At 45.3% G+C, this 20644-nt stretch overlaps 1 protein-coding gene across 1 annotated transcript in view; it reads right to left on the bottom strand.

Annotated features, from left to right (window-relative positions):
- The window catches only part of LOC142590435 (PRELI domain containing protein 3B-like), a 59095-nt gene extending 39261 nt beyond the window's left edge, over positions 1-19834 (bottom strand). The window contains exons 1-4 of the mRNA XM_075702542.1: positions 19623-19834; positions 15172-15337; positions 12745-12831; positions 3718-3788 (exon numbers count right to left, since the gene is read on the bottom strand). Coding sequence (XP_075558657.1) covers positions 3718-3788; positions 12745-12831; positions 15172-15337; positions 19623-19654 — 356 coding nt within the window. The 5' untranslated portion in view covers positions 19655-19834. The remainder of the gene's footprint in view (positions 1-3717; positions 3789-12744; positions 12832-15171; positions 15338-19622) is intronic.
- Positions 19835-20644: the final 810 nt, after the last annotated feature.

The following is a 20644-nucleotide window of genomic DNA, read 5'->3' as shown; positions in this document are numbered from 1 at the left end:
AGTGAGTGCCTGATTTGCACTGAGAAGAGCTCTTAGTTCCTTTAGCGCGTGTCCTGTGCGGACGGAAGGAAGCAGAAGGTTTATGACTGGGTTGCTCGTGTGTGTTGAGGGCAGCCGTATTCTGACTTCTCTAGTACGCGTGCGTAGAGCTAGTTATTAGAAGACATTTGTTTAAAGGTTCCTCGGTGTTGCGTAAGTTACGAAAGTTTGGTTGTTCGTTTAAGGAACGTGTCCTGTAGGGACTAAAGGAACAAATGTGAGTAAGCGTGATGAAACGTTCGCAGGCAACGCAAGCACGTGTTCGGAATAGGGACCACAAAGCTAGCGCGATTGTGATTACAGACCTGTGGAGTTGGCCAGACGGTTCAGTGGCAACGGTACATGAGATAAGTACGCCACTGTGAAAGGGTAAGAACAGACTGTTCGTGAAGCTAGGCTGCTTAAGTTATGTTTAGGTATTGGTGGTTAAGAGCCTTTAGTTTGATTCTGCGTAAACCTTTACTCCTGTGCAGCGCGACGATCGGGTTCGGTCGAACTCAAGAGGAACGTGAACGCTCGCTTTGGCAGCACGAAATTTTCGGGCAAAATTTGGGATTCCCACTTGAGTGGCTTGCATTGAAATTTTGATAGGAAGCCTGGTGGGTTAACAGCTGATTCTGGGCGTTTGAATGCCGAGCGGTATTGTGTTGCCGGGTCAACTCTTCTGTGTCAGTTGTTGTGAGATGGTTGAAGGCATTCCAAGTGCGCAGGGGTTGCAGAGAGCAAAGCCATCGTCTTGCTCGCCAGCCATTCTCTTCCTGCCCAGTGGTTGCCAGCACTGGCCAGGCGAGATTTTCTGGGCCATGGAAGAGCTGTTAGGATCGGCCTGCAGCTATTCAGCCCGCTGCATGTGTTCCGATCCAGCCGGGACGGTGGCGCACTTCAGAGAACTGCGGATAACCGGCAGCCACGTGGCGAGGGCTCAGCTCAGGGGAGTTCTCGAGGGGAGGTAATTGGCGGAACCTCCCCATGCGCTTTTCGAGACACCAGAAAATGTGCAACCCGGGCACGCCACCCGGGACGGCTCCGAGTTCAACGAAGCAGGCTTTGTGCGCAACACGACAACGCCGCCCTGTTCTGCTATGAGTGGGGGAGTTGCCAAGGGAACGCCGACAAAGGCTCCTTCCCACGTGCCGACCAAGACGCAAGACAATGTGCTACCCGGGCCCGCTACCCGGAACGGCTCAGAGTTCTACGAAGCCCCTCTGACATCGGCTCCAGACCATTACACCTGTGTGTGTGTGCGGCACGTGTATGTGAGCCCTCCTCCTCCAAAAGGGTGGGTCATCTTCAATGACGTCGAACTATGACGTCGAGCGGAGTGCTGATAAGCAGCGATTGTCGGCTGCTAGTGTGTGCTCGTTGTCGTGCTCGAAATGTACTCGTGAGCTGTGTGCTCGTAAGCTGTTTGCTGTAGCTCGTCTTGCGGGCTCCATTTGGGAGTCACGCTAGACTGTCGATGCATCTCATGTTCAACTGTAAATAACATGTAAATAAATCCTGCTCTCCTAAGTCCCGACGAAGAGTCAAGCTCCTTCCTACTGCTACGACTGCCAAATCTTACATCTGAATGGCAGTGGTGAGATCGAGCTCTTAGATCGTCCGACAACTCTAACAAATGGTAGCAGCAGCGAGATCGTCCGACGAATCTTACAGTGTGCGGGAGGGAGGGACGCTTTCTGCGAACTGTGCGACTCAAGGGGAATCAAACAGGACCCACGGGTTGCCGCCAGCGGAGGCAAGCATGTGCAATGTCGCCTAGGAGAGAGGGAGCAACCGCCCATCACCGATCTGACTCAGTACATGTCACGTGACATTGACGTGAGCAAAATCCCGCCTACGATTTATAGCGGGCCTATTTAAGGCCCCGTAATGTATTATTGATTATTCTTCTCTTCTATTATACCCTTCACCAACCATGGAATAAAGAATGCAAGTTTCGCACTAGAAATCGACTCGCCCCAGCCTGGTCGCCATGGTCTACCAGATGCCTGCAGCCTGCCGACAATGCCACGCTACCCAGTAGTAACGCCAGTTGAGGTTCGAGTAACCGGTGTCGCAACAGCGTGCTGCACCAAGTTACAATTTGAAAACAGTGACAATCTAGTGAAAAGCAGTCCCTGTCAAAAAGCAATATGGTATACTGGGAGCTGATATGGTGGACTGCCGTCATCATGACTGGCCTGTTTGAGTACTGGCAGGGTGAAAAACTGCGTCTGTGATGTCATGCGAAAGCTATTTATAGCAAACGTTTATATGTGTGCGTACTGGTAGGAATGGCGAAAGCTCACGCGTGGACCAACATTCCAAACTGGTGAATTTGCACTACACAGCTTAAACTGACAGTCTCAAGGAGTCAAGGCCACATGCACAATATCTGCACTTCGCGATGGGCAAATGCAAAACGCACTCACGGCATTGACCAACTTTTCTGCAGTGCTGCAGTTGTAAAACACAACTAATTGCCTTCACTGGCAAAATTCATTTTTCTAGCCTGCCCGATAGTTCAGACATCTTTGCAACCCCTTTTGTATCCAAAAGAAAGTCAGTCAATAAATGTGTTTACTTTCCGCAAACACAGTGAAGATCCAAAGAGCGCCGCTGACAAGCGACTGCAGCAAAAGGCTTCTCCATCGCCCTGGCAACTTCTGCGCACCTGCTGAGCCAGCATGCTGCAGCCGCGTTTTCGTTGCCCCCTCCATTCCTTGTTCACTCGCTCCACGTCTCCTCCTCCTCCACGTCGCCTTCATCGCTCTACCCTCAGCCGGCGTACCTTGTGAGAAGTGCACTCGCTGCCTCACTTGTCTGCCGGATTTTCTGGCAATCACATTGTAACCAGTAATTCATCTCGTGCGGCTGCACTATAAGCGGCTACATTGTAAGTGACCTGAGCTAATGCCAATGTATATACACTCTAGAGATTTCTTTTGGAGGCAATTCCTCTTGATATTACTGACTTTTTAAAAATTTTTATTTATTACTTTTACATTCAATACACAAGGACATACTTTAGCAAGTATATTTCAAATACGACTCATTTTGACAAAATTTCCCCACGCTCCACACACATCCAAATGTCATGCACCCCAATTCAAGCATCTATAATGCAGATGTAGCTAGCAGTGATAAAAACACCAGAGAAGTGCCAACTGCTGCCTGGTAATTCAATCTACAGAAATTTCAAATGCCAGTGTTTATAAGAATTTGTTGCATGTAGAAATGTTTTCTGATGCTAATTTTACATGCGTGTTAACTTGATATGCACCACACTTTTCTTTCTTTTGGAGTTAGAGCTTATGTACAGTACACCAGGTGTGCCTTTTAGATACATGAACATGATCTTAATTGCTTGCAGAAAACAGCTGCAGTTTCTTGAGGTAGATTACTGGACGAGGCTGACAGTTGCATTAAAAATCATAGTAAACACTTCTCTAATCAGTGAAATTCCATTATATTTTAACCGTTTCCAATTTGGAAACTGGAAGTGAGGCATCACACTCCAGTATGCTCTGCCTTTTTGAAGAAAAGTGGCTGCAGGGCCCCTTTAACAACAATATTCCCTCCCCCCTCCTGGGAAAAAGAAATACAAACCAACTGCTTCACCACAGAAGGTGCTACAAGGAACAAAAGCACTGCCTACTTTTATAGAGTGGCAGGTAAGCCACAATGAATACTCACTTGCCCTTATGCTGAGGGTGTTCTGTGTAGGTAAGTTTCTCCACAATGGAAATCTCATTACAGAAGGTCAGCTGCAAAAATAAAACAAAGGAGCATTAAAAACTGCATAAAATTTATCTAAATACACTTGTTTCATTGCATTTTTAACAACCTTTCCTAGGCATACAACAACAAAACAAGGAAGCCCATGTACGTATCATCTGGCTGTTTCCTTGAACCCACCATCTCACAATGGCAGCATGAGATCACCACAATATGGCTGCTGATTAATGTTTTCAGGATGAACTTATGACATAATTTTCATGGCAAGGCAAATAGAATAGACTTGTTAATTCGACTCCAGCAAATTCAACCCTGATTGAAGATCCCAGCGAGTGCCAATGAACATTTAATGGCCAAAAATTTAATTTCAATACTGGAATTCGTCCTCACCAGATTAAAACTTGACAGGTCGGTACAAACGCGAATGACACAAATTGTAACTCTAATGAATGTAATAACTGTCTTGGTGGTGCTAAAGGACGCTGAATGCATCGAAGACATGGCAATCTCTCCCTAAAAACACTCATTTTTGGCCTGCTCTGGAAAAATGTTTGAGCAAAAGCAGCAGCTTAAAGTGATTGAGTACCATATTTACCACCTGTGCCTAACACAACTTTTTTTTCACAAGGAAGTTTATTAGAAAATTGCCTGCACAGTGCAATTGGATACGAAACAGTGTTTGCAACAGCCTACCATCTGTACTATCAGTGCCAGCATCATTGATACTTCCCCTCAAGATGGTAGTCGAAGTTCTCCCGTATGATGTCGATGACATGCCGCTTAAATGTTAGGGTAGTGGCAACAAATTTGTGTCAGATTTTTCAGCATTCCCAAGAATTGCATTGCAGGGCTCTCACAATGTGGTTACTCTAGGCATAGGCTGCCATCCTGTTTGCATTTGTTGGAGAGGTGTTTGACAAAGGTGCAATATGTAATATCAATCATGCAATGGATGTATGGAGATCATGGTGATGACATATTGTGGTCCATAAAGGTGTTAAAATGCTATCTAAGATTACGGATAACTGACATTGAGTTAAATAAATTTCCATTCTGTGAAGGTGAACGTCTCAGGTTTAATCCTTCCCCAATTGCCAGAATCAGATGCACACTACATTTCTATTCTGTTTAGGAGCTTTGTCATTTCTATGTTGGTTTTCTACTTTGAACACAAAAATTGTGCATGCATTAGATTCAGGGGCCAGCAAAAATCTGGAAAATACTGCCAAATGAGGCAACAGTGTCTTTGGGTATTGCTTCTGCCTCTTTACTTCGACCCGCCAGATAATTCAATCAATTTTGTCGTTCTCATCAAGGTTGAATTAGCAGAATTTGACTCTGTCTTCTGCGGTCAGCAAGCAGTGGCTGCATATTGTGAGGATTGTGTGCATGCATTTTTGTTGCACCACCACAGTACAGCACATTTCGGGCATAGGGACTGCACCGTGGTGAGGTCACTTACGAACTTTGTGCGTACAGGCCAATGCTTTCCGTCTCTGTCCTCTGAGGGCACCATACAGCAGCGAGACTGTAAATCACTTGCTGCTGTCCGCCCCCAAGCAAACCACGGGCTAAATGACTGGTCTTTTTGGGCAGGAATGCCCGGCCCCTCCCTCCTGGCTCGACCGCAGGAGCAGAGTCACAAACAGCTCTCAGACGGCGAAACGGTGTGTAATGAATTCCAATTCTCCCTGTCACCTCTTTTCATTGGCCTGCCTTACTGAAGTTATTTAACCAGAGACGTGCACACCTATTCATTGCTCCTATTCTAGAGACACCACCACAGAGAAGCGACTTCACGTGCATGGCCATACTGTACAGGGTCACCCTCAGAGGCTGTATCGAGCTGAAGGAACAGTGGCCTGGTAACATGGTTATTGGGAGTCATCCTCCTGTGTAGCAGCATGTTACAGCATTTTCTAATATACTGTTGTGTCACCCTTGCATTGTGGGAGATTTGGCTCAGGTGCACCATGAGGATAGGGTGTAGCTGTTAGTCAACATCAAGGTAGTAGTCTTATAAACGCTTTCTTTGTACTCTGGGCCTTCTCCACGTGGCGCTGCTGTCTTGCTCCCAGTGAATGAGCATTAGCTGCAGGCACACGAAACACATGTGGCAGAGCTGATCGTCCCCCTGTGGGCTGGGATCCTCAGACCAGGGTGTCTACCAAGTTGACATTTCCAAATTCCCTGAGTTTTCCAGGTTTTCCCAGAGTGCCTTTGCAAAATTCCCTGAGTGATGCAGAACTATGTTTTATGTCAAGACAGGCTGAAATCATATCGCCAGAAGCTGTCAACCTCTAGAAAGCATACGAAAAAATTTAAAAAAGTGACTTAGTCCAATTTGAAGACTAAGGAGTAGAGTTTATGTTATTCAAAAAGAGAATAGAAGGGAGGGGTCAGTAAAATGCACAGCAAATAAAATGTCTTTAAAAAAAACTGCAAATCGAGTCGGACATTCTCAAGTACGAATAAAAAGGAGATGCATACAAAAGCAAATATTTTTGAATATGAGTTATTTCTATCAACTGATAGCAAGCTCAGTGGTATGAGGCCCGAACGTTGTCACAATTGAGATTCTTTCTCAACAGCTCATAAGTCAACCTCAACTGTCCTGACATACTCTCAGCCCGTGCACGATGCCTCAGTGTTGTGTTTCACTGTTTTAAAGAGTATTTTGGTTTGGATGAGGGACACCTGCATTTTGGCATCAGCCAACGCTTTGTTTTTTGAGCTCAAGCTCCTTCAAAACGGCGGCAGCATGCTTCCTTTCCCGTTAATTTCTCAATGCGTAGGTCCTTTCTGTTCTTGTCCTCCTTCCGCCACTCTTTCGCCCCACAGACCACTTGAAACATCTTCTTGGTCAGTTGCACAGTCCACATCCGATTTTTTTTAACTCCCTAGGAGCCGTGAAAACGTCCGAAAAATCGGCCAGTTCAAAAAATAATTACCTGTCATTTACTGCCCTTTAGGGCTCAAACCGCCACAGGCACATTCGAAAACGCTCTGAAGGCCTGCCGGTACACGTATTAGGCATATCGGTGCTCGTACTGTGACAGTAAATACCTGGTGCACGTGTGTATAATTAGGGAATACATACTGTGTCCCATGGCAATAGCCCTTTCCCACGCTTATGCTTAACTGCAATACTTTTGCTTATGCTTCACCAAGTAACATTTGCATACGGAGGCGAAGCTGACTTTTGGGAACCGGAATTATGCAACGCACCGTGCTTTCCAAGCTTCTAAGCCAATCGCGAGGACCACAAAGGCGGAGTCCGTGCCATTGCTGACAGCAACGAATTCTTTCAATAAAAAGCACGGCATCCAACGGCAAGAAGCTTCATAGCGAACGTCGAAGCAGCTAGGCCTAGTGTTGCCGCCGTGGTGGCTACGGGTGCCAGCGGATCTGCGTGAGAGAGCGCCGGTTCGAGGCGGCAAGGTAATCGAAATGGCAGCGATGGTGGCTTTGATTAATGCCGTTTCGGACCTGCGATCAGGGCAAAGCTTCCGGAAAATCGGATGGCGAAGAGTTCTTACGTTTGAAATTTCAGACGTTCTAGCACATTCACTCTATGGGGTATGTGGTGGTGCCACGAAGTCGTCCAAATTATCGGGAATCCGGAAAGTCGGCCATTGACTGTACACTCCTCCAGCCGACGACAGGGTGTAAAAAACTATTCATTACGATTCCTGTCTGTTACTCGAGCCTGCATTACCTCGACTTTCGACCCTTTCAGTAAAATTACAGCTAATTTTCCCTGATAGAAGCACAAATTCCCCGAGTTTTCCCTGAGTTTTTCCAGACTACTCAAAATCCCTGAGAATTCCCGGTTGGTAGACACCCTGTCAGACTTGCATGGCGGTCTAGGTGCATCCAAGAGGAGCACCATGTGATAGAGGCCACAATATCCCACCTGCAGGTATCACTTTTCACTAATGAAAAGTGTTTCAATGTACCAGTCATTTTGACAACTCCCCGACATCAGCTAAAATAAACATCAGAAATGCTCCCAAACCATTGGACAACTCTACCCCAGCTGAAGGTCAACCTGGACTTGCAGCAACAAAGACCACTACTAATGAAGATATGTCCTTGCAACTGTCATTCACATGACCTGTGAAAGCTAGGCTTGAAGCAGACAATGGGGACAGCCATGTTGATGTCATCAAGTAAGCTTCAAAGTAAATTAACAGGAGACATCAGATCAGACCTTTGACAACATTGACGACGATGACATTGCCAAGGAGGTGGAAGACACAGATAGACGAACCAGGGTTACCAGTAGGAAACAGCAATGCGTGTCACGGCTACATGCCTAGAGAGCACCAATACAAATGAAGTTTCCAATCATACTCAAATTCAAGAAATTGCATTTCGAAATTGGACCTCAAGGGTGCTATTCAAACTGGTACTATAAGCAGAAACTAGTCGCTTGAACTACTGGGTCCATATCCACAAAAAAATATATATATAATCGACAGGTGGGCGAGTTGGTAAGGATTCATTTCCTCGAAATGGTGAAACAGAAACACACTACACGGAATTGCACTTGTATTCTTAGTGTTATTCCGTGTTCATGTCTTTCTGTGGCACCGTTTAGAAGAAATGTTTACAAAAAATATTCTCACAGAGAGCCATGCATAAGGACAGAAGCCAGCCAATTACCATATTGGACATGTTATTAGCCAAGGTGGCCAGTAAATCACAAAAAGCTCTGCGAATTCGTCCACTGGAGTACTGTGTTCACCTTAGATCAAATATGATATTGGTGACAACCTTGGGCGAGGCAAACTTCTGTAAAGTTGTGAACTTAGATTCTCTCAAGACCTTGTCATACCATTCTTGGCATGCAAATCACATTAACTCAACCCGTATAACTGTGGCAGTGACATTTCAAGACCCCAATCTCCTGCCAACTATGCACTTTGAGATGTGTCACATTTCTGTTCATACGCATAAGGCAGCTCCTCTGTGCCCATGTATCACACACAAACAAGCGATAACATATGCTCCAATAAGCACCATCTCTGCTGTGAAAAGTGTGGTTCTGACCAACATGAAAAAACCAGACCTGTGCACTGTGGAAGCCACGCAGTGGTGTAATAACTGATGGCGTGCACATTGCAACGGACCTCAAATGCCCACCTCACACAGGTACAACTGAGAATCTACAGGCCAAGTTTGCAGTTCCAAGAAACATGAACACAGCATCGAGGGAGGTGGGAGCATGGTGACCTATGTTGTCACCAGGTCACTGACCAGAGCAACGCTGCCAGACATGACTGCCTTCAGAGCGATAAGCATCCTCAGCCCAACTTCTGATCAGTACTAGCAACAAAGGAAACAGCTACAGCAACCATCAAGGTTCAGGGTAATGAAGGGGACATTGTAAACAAACAAGAGGCAGCTCCTAGAAGCTCATGCAACTCACTAGCACCTCAGACTATGAAAAACTCAAATAAAAGCTACAAGATGTCCATTGTTGCAAAGAATGGAGGCTGAGGGAGGAGCCAGTAGATTCCTGTGCCTCCGTGCAATGATTACAGGTGCAGTAGAGGCAATGAATGCTGTGTTTTCCCCACAACTGCATGCGTCAGCCTAAGAAGACACACACGGTTGAAGAGGTGATCAGCACATCTGATCCCCTCCCAAGCACCACCAAAGCCCTCCACATCTCAGGCACCACAGAAGGAAACAAGCAGAAACTATTCTAAGAAGCCTAAATTGCATTCTTGGCAATTGCATGGGCCAAGAATAAATGGTGTTCCTATAGTTGACCAAACCTCAATTTCTAACTGGAGAACATTGTTAAAACCACCTCCAGATAATGCTCCATCTCATCAATGAATAATGGGAGGGCAGTCACTCACCTTTCCTCAAACTGAGTCTGTAGTCGTCCCTATACACGAACTAGGAAACCAGACCAAGCAGGGAAGCTTTGCCCAATTTCTCTCACACGCAATCTTTGCTAATTGATGGGAAGAACGGCACTGGAAAAATATTGCAGTACCTAGAGCACGACAATTTTTCACACCCATCCAGTTTGTTCTCGCTGTAATCATTGCACACACGACATACTTCAGTTGCACCACGAAGTTCTCAGCCCGCATCTCATGGTGTGACGGCAGTGGACATATAGAAAGCTTTTCTCAGTTCCACATGAAGCAATCAGTTAAAGCATCAGGTTGGCAGGAGCATGTGTCCACATTCTCAACACAATCCAAAGCTTCCTTGGGAACATTACGAACAGAGCCACATGGGACCAGTGCCCTAAGCGAACATGTGACCCAGGGTACAATCTTGTTGCCTACAGTTTTCAATGTTGTGATAGCAAGACTTCCCAGTTTTCTTGAAACAGTGCCCTCACTAGTGGCGCATTCTACTGGGCAAACGGGAGGATTCAAAAACGTCCCAAAATTGCTCTCTCAAGAGCAATCATGTTCCAATGGGCGAACAGGAGCAGGAGCACTGTGATCCAGTTAGGATCAACAGGAGCACTTAGGCGACGCCAAGTGCAGTTCAAGCTGCGCCCATGCGAAAAGCAGTGTGAAGAGAGTCACAAGGCACAAATGCATAATAAGTTAAACCTCGATATAAGGAAGTCAGTAAAATCGGCAATTTGCTTCGTTATATAGAAATTTCATTCAGCCGAAACTCAACCTTTTATGCAAATAAGTACCATAGCGAATCAATTTTCCTTACATGGAAAGGGGCCACAGAATTTTCCAAATTATCAGGAAATCGAAAAAAGCAAATTTCAATGAGAGAACAATTCACTGATTAATTTGGGAGGCAGCAACAAATGATACGGTTTCATGCCACGTACGTCGACAATATCTTCTTGGCAGTACGAATTGAGCGAAGCCAGCCACACTTTCGTGTGCACTCCGCTTGCGTGGCTGATAGGGTCTCCTGACAAGACATTCATTTGAGGCATCGCCAGTCATTTGTGCGCAGGCGCGAGAAAGAGCGGGCGCGAGAGTGATAATCTGGGGCTTTTGCTCCTTGAATATATGACTCTGCCCAGGCACTACAGAGGAGGTGCCTTAGCGCGCATTGTAGGCACTTGTCCCCTAGACATACCTGCATTGCAGAGTGCGGCCGAGTTTGTTTACGCTCAGCCACCGGGTGCCCGCGCGGTGAGGCAGTGGGCACGGACGCCCCATTTGGTGATCGCTGTGTCTGAAGGGGCAAGGTTCTGGCTGGTGTTGCATAAGTTGCGGGTCCCTTTTTTCGTCGCGATGACAGATTGCATTTTTTACAAGCACTGCTCCAGGAGGGCACATATAACTGGCAAACGGAGGCCTCAGGAGAGCCCCTGTGGTTATAATAAAGCAGGCGGTGCAGGATCTCCAGGGCACCCAAGGGGTAGCGGGGGGATCAAAGCTGGAAGCAGGGCAGCCCATAGGTTGAGGCCACGGAGGCCAAAGCATGCCAGGGGGTGTTCGCATAAAGAATTGGCTGTCCCTGATAGCAGACAGCCCATCTAGTGGCATGTTACAATTAATGATAATAACACATTGTTACAATTAGCAAAAAACACGATTGAATAAATATAATTACGTCCAGCCGCCAACTTGTGACGCTAAGTTCAGCGCTACCGCGCCCCGCGACTTCTGCAACACCCCCCCCCCCCCCCCCCCCCCCCCCCGTCAGAACATTTCCATTTCTCGTAGAAGTAGTGGCCGCCTCATCGAGTAATCTAGATCAAGGGTTAGAAGTGTGCTATCTGCCATAGGCCATCTTTAAAAAGTTTGGCACAGCTAAAAGAAATATGCTGTATAGTGTAATCATTGTGACATTGTTAGTAGTGATGTCATCAATGCTTTCTTTGTTGTTTTTCACCAACTGCCCGATCCTGGGCACATCCTCCGAGTGTGTGCCATGTTTAAGGCTTATCACCATCATTATGTCACCTCTTTTGCACTGTCAATGGTGTCTTCACAAGCATGACAATGAAGAATTGTATGCCAACGAACTGCCATCTTATCAAGAAAAATTTCTATGTGATGCACCTATCATCATCCTTGTTCAGTACATGCACAGACGTCCCTGCTCTGAAAGCCTGTGTGGAACACAAGACCTTGCAGTAAATGCCCAGTGCTGTTGTTTCTGAATAGCTCAGCAGTTAGCACGTCCTACTCCCAAATACACAATGCTGCAGTGGCATGAGCTCGAATCCCAGTGGTGGCATTTGGGAGCAAAGTTCTTTTTTCTTCGCTCTGTGACAATGGTGAAACTGGGTATGACAAGGTGGCCCAGCGCAAAAAGTATGTCAATGATAACAATGGTCCTCAATGTAAAAGAATGGACAGATGAACAAGGCTTACCCGGTTTCAAGCAATTAAATGCTGTCACATTAAAAAACAAAGACAGTGTCTCATCTTTGCCCAACTTTGCAGAAGTAAACAAATAAATCTCTTGATAATGGATCAGGTAAGGAAAGTGAATCTTTATCAAAGGAAAATGTTCCAAGTTGCTCAGTAGGAAGTATTCTAGCCTGTAACCAGAATACAGGCAAGGCCACAATATAAGCCTAAAGATAAACAGAAACAAATGATAGCCAGCTAAAAAGGCCTCTGACATACTATAGGCACCTCGTGTTAAGGTAGGCAATTTCTAAATTCGGAACTTTGTATCCATTGGTCACCACAGGAAAATATATATCAATGCAGGCAGTGCTAGAATCAGTGCAAATCCAATCATAGACATGAACAGATAAGCTAGACATCTACAAATATTTGTACTGCCATGCATTATATACATAGAAAAAAAAAATCAATACCTTTTTTTCTTACATTGCAAAAAATATTGCTCCTTTAAAGGTTCCCAATTGTAATTTTGTTTTTTACTATCATCCTTGCAGGACAGGCTACAACCAACTCTACTAATAAGCATCAATGCCTGCTCTGGTACTTACCTTAACCCAATGACAATAATTTACATATGTTCACACAGAAAGAGCAATTATACTGCACTCACATTTCTTGACAGCATAGTCATGGTACGCTGTGCAGGATCCACCACAGAGTGTTCGCTAGCATAGCAGGTTCGGTCAGCGCCCAGAATCTGCACACATACCATAAGTTGCTTATAATTAGGTTGCACAAGTTCAGTACACCTATTAGTTGAAACTACATTATTCCTAAATATTCTCAAGTACTATTTAATGCAGCAATGAGAGCGACTTTTTTTTTTCAGTATTATTGAACAAAATGTCAGTGAACGGCTGAAAAGATAGTATAGTGACTGCAAGAAGTGTGCTGCTGCGCATACGCATCTCACTCTCCCTAATGTAACCACTACCAGCAGAGATCACCACTGGCTTACACACACGCACACACACACAATTCGACTGTGGGATTTAATGTACCAAAGCAATATACCTTCAGTGTTTAAATATTGCCTTACATCTGACATAGACTTCGGAAGATGCAGAAAACGTCTAGCTGTGTTTAGCTTTCAAGCTTTCACCAGAGACATTAAAATCTTGATAATTTCCACTACCATAATTCCCTAAATTTGGGTCCTGTTACGCTAGCAGACACTTAAATGGACAAAAACTGCGGATATTCAAACACATCAAGGTGTGAGGCTATTTCACAAAATTTCTACCTACCGCTTATCAAAGAAGTATGATGCCCGAACACAAACTTAAATATTTCATTGAAACACAATAGCACGCTCAGTTGCTTCTTTTTTTCTGTGCGATGCTCAGGATACCCTGGTGCAGTTCTGGCATACGCTAGAGGGATTTCTGCGTATTGCGCAATCATGTGAGCCACACGACACTGGTAGGGCAGCTGAACTGCAGCTCCATGTCAAGGGTAATGTCATAGCCACTGGGCTACCCGTGGCAGCTAAAATGAGACTTTCGTTGTGCTCCCCCTCCACTCTATGTCTATACAGTCGCTGACTGATTTTTCGGACTCCAAAAATTCAGACATGCTCGACTATTCGGTCTGCTTCGCTGCACCGCCATTCTCCCCATAGACGATAATGTATAACAACTGCCGAAAGTTCGGACACCTTGCAACCTCTCGTCTGATTTTTCGGACACTCCTTGAGCCAACTCTATCAAAAGCACCATGCACAGACTCTGACCAGTGCATGGTTCGACTTGCTGAATGCCATTTTTGTTTTGAAAAGAGCCTCCTTTCTGCCCCACGAAGTGGCGCTACTGCAAATCCTTGCTCATCATCATCATTTCTGCCTGGTTCGTGGCTACAGCAGTTCCGGTCTCGGCTTAGTAAGCCATGTCAAGACGATCCAGCAGCTGATTTGTTTGTTTCTTCGTGCATGACGCTGCGAGTAGGCCACGTTTTTTGTTTGTGCGGCTAGTATCGGCGTGACAGCGTGGTGATGTTTGCTTTGTGTGCTGTGTCGAGGTTGCAGTGATGCAACGTGGCATACGGAAACATAGCGTCAAGTGTCTAATGCACCAACAGTGCCCGAACAGACTGCACTGGGGAATGCCGGCAAGCGGGTGCTGGGAGCCTAGGATTCGTCGCCTTCCGATGCGCACCCTACTGACGGCGAAAGTGTTCTGCCGAGACCTGTGCAGTGGTTCTGGACACCGTCTCATTTGACAGTTTCACAGGTGCCCACGCTGCTGTACTGACATGCGCAGAATTCTATGACGGCGAGATCATTCGTCAGATTTCTGCTGCACCGTCGGACGATGACTCCGAGTCGGATGATGACGCACCATGTGCTACACTGCCGTCGCATGCGGAGCGTGCACAAGCAGTGACTGTACTTTCAGCCGCCTATAGTGACCGTACGACCCTCTCCGAGATTCAGGCTTATCTGACTGCGCGTAAACAGAACAGCGTACAACGGCGCATTCACGATTTCTTCAAGCCTACTGCCGAGCCCGAATAAGTGCGTGGAAATACAGGATTTTTTTTTTCTTAATCTGCTTTTTCGGACACCTGTTTATTCGGACATTTCCTCAGTCCCCGTGAGGTCCGAATAAACAGTCAGGGATTGTAAATATAACAAAAACAGCTCAAGCTCCAAGCTTTTCTCTGCACCATTACAACTTGTTTTCACTGCATTAATTTTACCATATGAAAGGCACAGCAATGAAACTGAAACAGGTAGTACAATGCAAAAGTTGAGGAAAATGCCAAACACTGCCTACCTTACAAGTGTGGTTCTTAGTTGTGCTAAAAGGACCAAACGGGCAATGTACACAACTGCAACCAAAGCCCCTTACAGGGCTAAAGAAGATAATTGTATAGTGGCCTAAATCGAGGGGGCAAAATGAATGCTTATTATAGTTTCAGTTGAGCTCGGTGACAGAGCACATGAATGCACAAGCAGTGCTATCTTGTCACAGTCCTCATACTCGCACACCAACAAACACCTAAAGCAAATGCACACACACACAACAAAGCAGCTTACCCTCTGTGCCCATGTAGGAAATCCCCACGCTGTGCTGATAAGGCGGTGACTCTTGAGGACACCATTGTGCACCTGCCTGTCTACCACATCAATGCCAACCACAGCAGGGTTCATTGGATTGGGATATTTCCGCCATGCAGCCTGGGCAACAGTCTCCCATGGATGGCTGTGTAAAGTGGCAGAAAAAAAAAATAAGCGCCAGAACAACAAGGCCTTTCCCAAACATTCCCATAAAGCAGTCACTGACAATACATAGAAAGGCGTCAAATTCCTCTTATGAAAGCTGCACAGAAAATTGTACCCTCACTAATGTAACAGTGGGTTAATTACAGACTTTTCCTACACTTTGAGAATATCAAGATAATGCCCACATGAAAACAAAAGAACAACAGTAGTAGCACTGAAGCAGTGACACATGTTGCAGCTTTATCAATTGCCTAGCTTTTGCTTGACAGTGCACAAGATAACACAGGAAGCCATTAAAACAGGGCTTTAAAAATGGTAAGCACAACTGTTTAATACTACAGTGAACATAGGCAAGTTCCCCCCCCCTCTCAGAACTGGGGGGGGGGAGTAGGTCATTTGCCCCCCCCCCTTCCACTTTTGTGAGCTGGTAATATGGTGCCTGGAGCCCCGACTATTGCTCAAGTCTACAGAAGCCGCATGAAGCCCTGATAATGGGGGTCTGGCCTCTCCACCAGCTGCACGCAGAGCCTTGGCCACATCGGTTCTTCAGAGCACTCATCAATGGTATTCATATAGCACACAGGTACTCTGTAACAGCTGGCAAATTTTCCACCTCTGCAAGTCAGCAGTAGTCTTTCTAGTCTTGATCTGGGCGGCGATCTGGGCTACTTGGTCTGTCAATAGTGCAAGTGAACCTCAATAGTACTATTGAGGTTCACAGTACTTTCAAGACTGCTTTCATTTATTTGGTCGGGAAAGGTGTTCTCGAGGTGAAACTGATATAGCACAAAGCGTTCGCTTCTCGCTGCGGTGGTCTTCATCACGCCAGTGTTGTCACAGCGAGTGCCCATGGTCATCGAGTGAGATGTGTTTATATTTGCCTGTCCGTCCGTGACACCATGCTTGTCATAGGCGTATCTACTGGTTCAGGGGAACACATGCCCCTCCCTCCAACAGTTAGGAGTGAAAGCGAAAAGTAGGCCATTTGCACCCCCCTCCCCTTTACACACACACACACACACACACACACTTCTGAAAGCAGGTACTGTCAGCTGCACACTGACAAATGCAACAAAACAACAGCTGATGCCAAGTTGTCTCTCAGAATTGCGGCTACATAGGCAAGATTTTATTACGTATCCCCTGTTTGAGCAGCTAGAACTGCGTTTCGGGCACCGCCGCCACGTGCTGTATCAGGTGGCGCTCGGCCGGTTGCACTATGCAGTTAAGAGTTACCGTACATTGTGATGCGAGACCTGCCTTGCAAGCCTGCATTGCTAAGAAAGCTGTCACTGGGCTGTCCAAAACAAGTTTAATCTGCCATCCCTTGCATCATCCCGCATTTGATGGGGCTGTCTAACCTAACCATCTTTGACAACACAAAATCGGATTTGCTTTCTAGAAATTATCAGTAATGAATCAGTGTTGCCATTTACATGATTTTCTCACTAGGTTTAGTCACTCTTTTGTCTGCTTATGCAAAGTTTTCTATTTAGCAATCACCAACTTTTTAGTGACTTGAACGAACTATTGGCAATATTTTAACGACTCATAAGTCAGAAAGTTTGCTTGAAAAAATGGCATTCTAGAACACAGTTGAATATTCAAAAGGTACATGTTAGCAGCCAAAACTCTTTGAATGACGCATAGGCTCTGTGACCATGATGAACGAACGGTTGCCTTCACATTAGTAGCCTCTACATTGTGATTGTGCTTCAGAGCACAGTGGTCACAGCTATCATAGTGCTGACAAAAATGAAGTTTCTTTATTATTTATAAAACCAATCTAAATGTGTTTACATGCTACAGGATCAGGGGTGCCACTAAATCCATTCGATTGTGCCAGAGAGCTAATTTACCAAAACCAAGTGGAATAAACTGTGTTCAGATTTAGAGCACAGTAGGTGAATAAGACATATCGACTGCGTAAAAAAAGTCGTAAATATTGGAACGACTGAGCTCGTTCACGCTTGTCTGAACAAATCGGTTCCATACTGTCACGGCTTTTGGACCAATCAGTACTTCATGGCAGCTTTCAGGTAGATCAAGGGCGAAAGTGTGGTATTTAACCTGTAAAAGCTCGGATAATTGTGATCGCCGTGTTAAAAACACGTGGCCAAGCATGTTCCGCAGAACCTAGTTCTGCTGTCACGAACGTCGAGAAGAACAAAAAACTTAGGGATAATGTGCAAATTAAGTGCATTTTCATGCTAGGAAAACTACTGTGCTTGCGTAAACGCAGCACCATTAAGGGCCTCGTGTCACAGAAAATCCAACGTCAGCGTCACAGCCGGCCTTGGCGTCCCATGAGCAAAAATTGCCGTATATATTCTATACGGCACTAAAGTTCTTATATCACTAAAGTTGCTCATACCTTGTCTTACATTTTTTACAAAGCTATTCCTCGGAATTTTTAGAATGACAACCCACAAACAGATGTCATAAAACAAAACAACGACAGCGCATGGCTTTTACTGTTAAATCTTCTCAGACTGAAATGTTCAAAGTGTGAAACAATAACAGAAAATCGGCCCATGCGAAAGGCCACGTTTCTGCCAGAAAGCTCGCCTTCATGCATAGCGTTTGCTGCCAGAATTTCCTGGTAAACGTTACGGTTACATAAGCTGGAGTTGCCAGGAAGCGTGAGAAGCAGTCAGGGATCTTTGAATGCTATCACTTTCCAATCTTAAAGACAAAGCGTAAGCATTCTCCAAATTTTTTGTCTCACTTCAGCGATACACTTCAGAAAATATTGGCAACACTAGACTAATCGTTCATCCCGTTCAAGTGGAAACCAGATCTATAGATGACAAAGATAATTTTCACCGATGCATTTTCAGTCTTTGTTATTGCAATGGAAATCAAATAATCCGCATGGGAGGCGATCTTTACAGCACGCACCGCGTAGCTTGCTTCCGTACGCTTCGGTCAGTCATGAACATGAACTTCTGTAGGACCTCCAATGAATATTTCACAATAAATCAACATGCCATTAACTCAATAAATAAAAGAATATGTCATTTTTTATTAGCCTGTGGCCGCTAATGCAGCATCTACCTAGCCCCACTCACACCTGCATTGTGCGCCAACTCACTCCGACCCCTTGGCAGAGCCAGCCGTGTCAGGTTTTGTGGTAAAGCATATGAAAAAGAAGCATGTACTGCAGAAATCAAAGGGGAACTATATATAGGTTTACAGTAGTGCAGCTTCTGTTGTTGGCGTGGTGTCTGTGCCAACAGAAAAGCAGTGAGAGCGATCCCAGGCTGCACATACTGCAAAGATCACTTTCCAATCTTCAAACTCTCACTCTCTTTGTGTGTGTGTGTGTGTGTGTGTGTGTGTGTATATATATATATATATATATATATATATATATATAGTCAGAGAGAGAGAGAGAGATGGCTTGCCGCTTCCCCCCCCCCAAGAAAAATAAACAAAAACCATTTTGTTGTTTATCAACCACACTCTCGTTTACAATTTGCGTTTCATTCGTGAAAAGATTCCTGGGCCGGGTGTAACTTTGCAAAAGTAATGAACAAGTCTCTCGATAATGGATCAGGCAAGGAAAATCATACTTTATCGAAGGAAACAGCTGTTTCAAGTTGCTCAAACAATTGGTGATGGTACACAATGCGCACGACGCTAACTATATTTTGAGTTATAACCAAAGACGCGCTACCAAGCGAGCGGAACATTTCCAGTGTTATCAACAAGACCGTGACGTCACGCTATGGCGGAAATGCCCGCCGCACTTTACGGAGGGGCTCTCCGACAAGTCGGATATTGAAAGAATACTGAGATAACAAATCTGAGTTGCTGCATGACGAAATGCACGGCGTCGTACAAAGCGCCCTTGGGCAAAGCTACCCTGAAGTTGTTTGACCGGGGAGCGCAACGGCCTACATGCCATGCATGCTCGTCGTGACTTCGCCACACAACGGGGATGCCGAGTTAGCTTTATAATAAAATACGTATTTCCCAAAACTTTCCAACACTTAATGTCACCTGAACTACATAACGACTCGTCTTCACACTGTCACACAGTGTACCGTAAGTCCATCGAACGACAGTACAAGTTTGAGCTAGGTTGGTGCCGACAACTACATGTCAGAAGCCGTAAACATTTGTTTTATTACTACAAACGTTGCTTTACGTTCACGGCGTTACTCACAACTAGCAAAGAGTACAGTGAACAACGAGCACTGCACCTGTCAGGCAAAACAACTTGCATCAGATTCCCAAGGTCGAAGACGGCGCGCACTTACTTGAATGTATGTTCTGACGTCCAGATTTTCATTTCAAGCGTTTCTTTCCAATAGTTGACGTTCAATAACCGTTACAAAAGCGTTGAAGTGCGAAGGTGCCTTTTAGATGCTCCAAATTCAAGAAATAGTGCCGTTTTTGGATGAATCGTGACTAGCTGTAGCTAGCTTTAGTCTGCTGCTTGCGGCTCCGGCGAGTCTTGGCGGAAAGAGGAAGTGTGTCGAAGTCACGACAGCTAACGTTCAATGACGAACTTCCGGTATTTTTACGAACTGTTTCGGTTTCGTTTTGTTTTCTTCATGTTTGTTCACAACGTTGTCTGTATCTATGTGAACATTTCACATTATTCTGTTGCGCTAACGTGTATCACGTAACAGTGACCTTAAGTCAACAATACACTGCAGTGCGCTTCTCTGCCCACTCTGCTTCACAGCCGATTCTCACTGCGGTGCGAAAAATGCTGACAGTCTCGCGAAAGTAGCGCTGAATATAAAACTAACGTTACGATAACGTTATGAAAGTTTACAAACAAAACACAGTTCGACGATAAGCTGAAATTTAAAACTGAGTATTGCAATAAACCCAACGTTGACTCTACCTTATAATCTCGGAAAATGTCATCTATGAAAGGTAGGCACGTGGTGGCGCTGTTGACAGCAGCGATGGCTTCAGAATAAAGCGTTTGGATGATAACTTGTTTGTTGAGAAAGATCATATCAACAAGGGACTGAGGCAGGGGTGCCCTTTATCCCCGCTGCTGTTTATGATGTACATGGTGAGGATGGAGAGGGCGCTAGAAGGAAGTAATACAGGGTTTATTCTCTCATACAAACAGGCGGGTACAGTAGTAGAGCAGCAACTCCTAGGTTTATTTTATACGGACGACATTGTGTTGCTAGCTAACAAGCAAAGTGATTTGAAACGTCTGGCTAATATCTGTAGACAGGAAGGCAACAATTTAGGTTTGAAACTTAGTGTTCGAAAATCAGGTGTTATGGTATTCAATGAAAACAGTGGACAGTGT

Source organism: Dermacentor variabilis, chromosome 1 (assembly GCF_050947875.1).
Source record: "Dermacentor variabilis isolate Ectoservices chromosome 1, ASM5094787v1, whole genome shotgun sequence".
Lineage (NCBI taxonomy): Eukaryota > Metazoa > Arthropoda > Arachnida > Ixodida > Ixodidae > Dermacentor > Dermacentor variabilis.
The sequence above is the reverse complement of the archived record's forward strand: the minus strand, read 5'-3'. Positions and strand labels throughout refer to the sequence as shown.